General features: G+C 32.2%; 1 protein-coding gene across 1 annotated transcript; it reads left to right on the top strand.

The window, feature by feature from the left end:
• Window positions 1–1,820: 1,820 nt before the first annotated feature.
• LOC142634727 (exopolygalacturonase-like) lies at window positions 1,821–3,932 on the top strand. Its single transcript, XM_075808997.1, has 4 exons — window positions 1,821–1,940; window positions 2,159–2,467; window positions 3,056–3,571; window positions 3,696–3,932. Exons 1-4 carry the CDS (start codon window positions 1,821–1,823, stop codon window positions 3,930–3,932), a joined length of 1,182 nt encoding a protein of 393 aa, XP_075665112.1.
• The last annotated feature ends 1,059 nt before the right edge of the window (window positions 3,933–4,991 follow it).

The raw sequence follows: 4,991 nt of genomic DNA, 5'->3' as shown, positions 1-4,991 counted from the left end.
GTGGGTTTTGGTTGATTTGTGCGTTTTGGTGGTTTCTTGTGATGGTGGTGGTTTTGGATGGCCGGTTTTGGTTGATTTTGTGGGTTTGGTGGTTTGTTGTGATGTCCGGTGATGCTGTGATGGTGGTTCGGTGGGTTTGGTATAGGCTTTTTGGGTGGATCTTAGTGGTTTTCCGTGTGAATGGTGGTGGGTCAAGGTGTTTTGTTGAGTCTATGGTGGTGGGTCTTCGTGTTTTGCTGGGTTTCTAGTCGTGGTTCAGTTGTTTTTTATTCTTATTTTTTTATGGGTTGTGGGTGATGTTGGTAGGTAGGAATGGGGAAGAGTTGTTGTGTAGAATAGAGAGACGGGAGAGAAGAGAGAAAAGTAGATTTTTTTTAAATATAATTTGAATGTGTAATTATACTATTTTATTGTGATATATGTAAAAATAGAAACAGGAATGTAAGGTGAGTTGTAAAATAGGATAGTAAAATAGATAAAATAGCGTTTGAGGATGTAAAATATGTGTTTTTTTACATCCCGTTGCTAGTGCGTTTATAGATCACCTAATAGTCTCAACCTACAAAAGAAAGAAAAAAAAAAAAACTCATAATAAACCTGATTATTTGTACTAGCTAAACAAATAAAATGAGCGCCCTTTGGAAAAGCCAAAAACAATTAACAATTAATTTTTCTTCGTTTTTGTTAACAACATGGTGCAATGATATGACAACAAAATAATGGTGAAATAGTGTAATAAGCCTAACATGTAGTGATCAACTACCAAACGTTTTCATGGTTAGAAAATTAAGGAGGGTAAGTCGGCAGAGCTTTTGTATTCTACATACTAAAAACCCATAGATAGACAATCTTAGTCTCTTAGTATCTACTTTAAGAACCAAAAAATGTTTCCAACTTCAAACTTCTAAATTCTAAGAAAGACAATTGAAAGTATTTGTTGATTTCTTTTGTTTATGATTCAATAGTTGCAATAGAGAAGAGAGAATTTAAACCCTAAATATTTTCTTTAAAAATACTCAAAAGGTGACAAAACTACAATATTCTTGGCATTACGATTATAATAAATCTTCGTTGGTTATCATAATTATCAAATTTCTTATTTAGATAAAAAGGATTATGCAGTTGCATGGGTTACCGGCTAGAATATAATAATTGACAAAGATTTGTGAACTAATTATAGTAATAATGATAAATATAATAATTGAAAAGGTGAGTTCAGCTTCTCCAATATAGTTTTTTCTTTATTTCCTATTTTACTTTGTAGACGGCCATGCTGCCTATACTAAATTTGGAGAGTTTTTGTAGGTGGTCATTTTTCTAGACTTTTTCCCCCCACTCTAACGGCAAGCATTCAATTTGCATCAAGGAGAAAATGAACAGATTTCAGGTAGCTAAGAGCTTGCCATTTAAGGCTAAGAAGTTAGGGTGATAGATTGTAGTAATAATCTTATCTTATAGAATAATGGACCAAAAAAAAGACATGTTATAATCTTTTGGAGTTATTAGCATAATACAATCATAGAGTTAAAAATTTATCCTTCCATGGTCAATGAAATTGATTAAATCTTAGCTGGTCATCAACTGTTTGATTATAACGATAAACTATTAATTAATTAGTGAAGGAGGAAGCACGAAAGCTAATAATAGTATAGAAGTTGAATTGTAAATTAGAGAGTTCTTCACAACCATGCATAAAATTAGTTAATATCAGTTGGATGGCTTTAATGGTGATGAACTCAGGTACTACAGTATAAATAGCTTCAAACCATATAGGGAAACCGTCATACCATACAACAAATTGGCAATAGCAGAGAAATAATATGGGAAAGAATTTGAGCATTGTAACAATTTCTTTGCTATTTTTGTTGGCATCCACCAGTGCCGTGCAAGTCTTTGACGTTAAATCATATGGAGGACAACCTAATGTTGATATCACCCAGGTATAAATATGTGTAGTACAATTAACTATACCTAATTAACATGAAAAGTGGGTTCTAGTTAACTTAATTAGTAAAGTCTTTTAATGTCAAATAAAAGAACTCGGTTTCAATCTCTGCTTACACTAAAAGCTATTCGGTGTCTTGACTAGATGATACAACATTAACATGAAAAATGATTGTAATATACTAATTTTGATTTATCATTATGTGTTTATTAGGCTTTGACAAAAGCTTGGACAGCTGCATGCGCAGTAGCAGGAAGTAAAGTTGTGATTTCAACAGGGATATACAAACTAGGTGTAGTGACTTTCTTAGGTCCATGCAAAGGTGCTATTGAGTTTAACCTTCAGGGCACCCTAGAAGCCCCATCAGATGATGCCTCCTTCAAGGCTAAAGACTTTTGGGTTTCTTTTGAACGTATCGACAATCTCACTGTGTCAGGTGGTGGAATTTTTGATGGCAAAGGACAAACAGCATGGCAAAAAAATAATTGTGACAAAGAGTCCGGCTGCAAAAACCTTCCTATCGTAAGATTTCATCAATCTTAATAATTAGCATATAAATTTCCATTATTTTTATGTAGATATATACAGACACTATAACTTTAAGAACTTTAACCATCACGAAATACTAATTCAAGCACTTATTCCTTTAATGATGTTAAGGATATTATCATATTATTAGTAATTTGATGTAAGCTTTATCTAGTGAGGTGTCACAACTCACCAAAAAAGAAAATTCAAAATTTATATATGAGAAAGTCCATTTACAAAATATGGACACAACTTTTGCGCCATGACCCTAACTTGTGCAACTGTGTAATGGAGAAAAGTGGTGGTTAAAGGTGAAAGTGATGGTTCAACAATCATACTCACATATAACATCAAATTGTGACAAATTGTTTGGTCTAGAAAGAATTTTTTATATTATATTGTTGAAGTAGTACCAACAGCATTCATTGATATGTATTTGTAATTTTTATAATATAGTAATTCAAAGAAGCGTTTGCATTTTGCTATAATATATTTAAATGAAAATATTTTTAGGAGAATATTTAAATGAAACTATGGCATTCATATTTGGTGTCTGTTTACCTAACTTGTAAACATGAACAGAATATAAGGTTCGATTTTATCATAAATTCAATAGTCCGTGACATTCAATCGAAGGATAGCAAATTTTTCCACATAAACCTTTTGGGATGCAAGAGCTTGCAAATCCAACATGTTACCATAACTGCACCCGGAAATAGCCCTAACACTGATGGAATCCACGTTGGACGTTCATCTGGCATCACCATCACCGATGCCAATATTGGAACAGGTGACGATTGCATCTCCATTGGTGATGGAAGCCAAGATGTTACTATTAACCAAATAACTTGTGGACCTGGCCATGGTATCAGCGTTGGAAGTCTTGGAAAGTACCCAAATGAACAACCAGTTTCAGGAATTAGAGTAATCGGTGGCACCCTTAGCGGTACAACGAATGGTGTTAGAATCAAAACATGGCCTGCTTCCCCCCCCGGAACTGCTTCTGATATGCATTTCGAGAATGTTATCATGGACAATGTTGCCAATCCTATCCTCATTGATCAAGGCTACTGCCCAAACGGTCAATGCTCAAACAAGGTTATTATAAACATCACAAATATATAAACTCATTTTGATGTTAAAAGTTAAAAAAAGAAAAACAAATTACAGATACTAATATCAAATTCTTGGGTGGGTTTTTGTTTGTTTGTTTTGCTTTCAGGCTCCCTCGAAAGTTAAGATCAGCAATGTTAGTTTCAAGAACATCAGAGGCACTTCTTCAACAAAGGAAGCTGTGCAGCTTATTTGCAGTAAAAGTGTACCATGCCAACAAGTGGTAGTTGCTGACGTTGATCTCGCATTCAAAGGTGCTGGAGGATCTGCTACTTCCACTTGTGTTAATGTCATGCCCACCCTTTCGGGAAAGCAAAATCCTCCTGCTTGCACCATCAAAACATAATAAAGTATCTCCCAAGCTATTGTAACTAATGCAGAATAAGGAAATACTATTTGCAAATAGGTTATATGAGTTCTATTTTAAGTAGAATTTCATTTACTACAGTCTATCATGTTCCCTTTTTCTTTATTTAAATGAAATTGTGGAATGTTGGATAGTTATTTTTAGAGTTGTTTGAGTTCAGGCTTTTACTAAAAGCTACCATGGTCTAGAGTGCTATTGTAGATAGTATTTGTTCTGTTACTATAGCTGGGATATTTCGGAATAAAACAAAAATTTTTATTAGACTCTTTGTAATTTCTTTTTATTCTTCACCAAATAAATGCTTGTGTTCATGATATGGTAACATTCAATTGATTTGCATGCATGTTTTTAATGCCGAATTAACTTGCTCTCATAGTCTTCAATGACGATAAGATGTAAAACTTATAAAACGGATGTCATATATTCGAAGTTGTTTCTCTAAATATTGTATACTTTTAATATTTATTTCTATAACAACTAAATTTTAATCACTTTTGATTCTCAAAAAAAAAAAAAAAAATTTAATCACTTTTATTTCTAAAAATATAACACATATTATTGAAGTTGATTATACCACCAACGCAAAAATTAAGGTAGAAAAAAAAACCCAATTACATAAATATTTTAGTAAACTTACTTAACTTTCTTACTAAAATGAAGCAATTTCGGATGATTAATTAGCATATTCTAACAAATGATTAACAATGAAATTAAAAGATTTCAAATACGTACCTAAATGGTTTATTGCATTAACTATTGTCTTTTATCAATATTTTTGTGGCTCAATGACATAACAAGCTTTCATTTATTAAGAGAATCAAGGTTCATTCAAAAAAATGAATATTTACATTTACGTTTTTTTTTTGTTTGTTTGCATTGGTAAAAGATAATTGAGTACGAATTAATCATAACTATTCAATCTAGGCCTATGCATATGCATAAAGTTTACATAAATAAAATTGATAAATATGAAAAATATTTTAAATATAATGGTATCCCCATTGATATAATCTCTACAACCTTTTTGGATATCAAAAT

The sequence above is a fragment of the Castanea sativa genome, chromosome 5, assembly GCF_040712315.1.
Source record: "Castanea sativa cultivar Marrone di Chiusa Pesio chromosome 5, ASM4071231v1".
NCBI lineage: Eukaryota > Viridiplantae > Streptophyta > Magnoliopsida > Fagales > Fagaceae > Castanea > Castanea sativa.
The sequence above is the reverse complement of the archived record's forward strand: the minus strand, read 5'-3'. Positions and strand labels throughout refer to the sequence as shown.

Coding starts and splice junctions, on each gene's coding strand:
- LOC142634727 (XM_075808997.1), top strand. CDS start 1,821: ATGGGAAAGAATTTGAGCATTGTAACAATTTCTTTGCTATTTTTGTTG. Junction 1,941..2,158: donor CTAATGTTGATATCACCCAG/GTATAAATATGT, acceptor TGTGTTTATTAG/GCTTTGACAAAAGCTTGGAC. Junction 2,468..3,055: donor GCTGCAAAAACCTTCCTATC/GTAAGATTTCAT, acceptor AAACATGAACAG/AATATAAGGTTCGATTTTAT.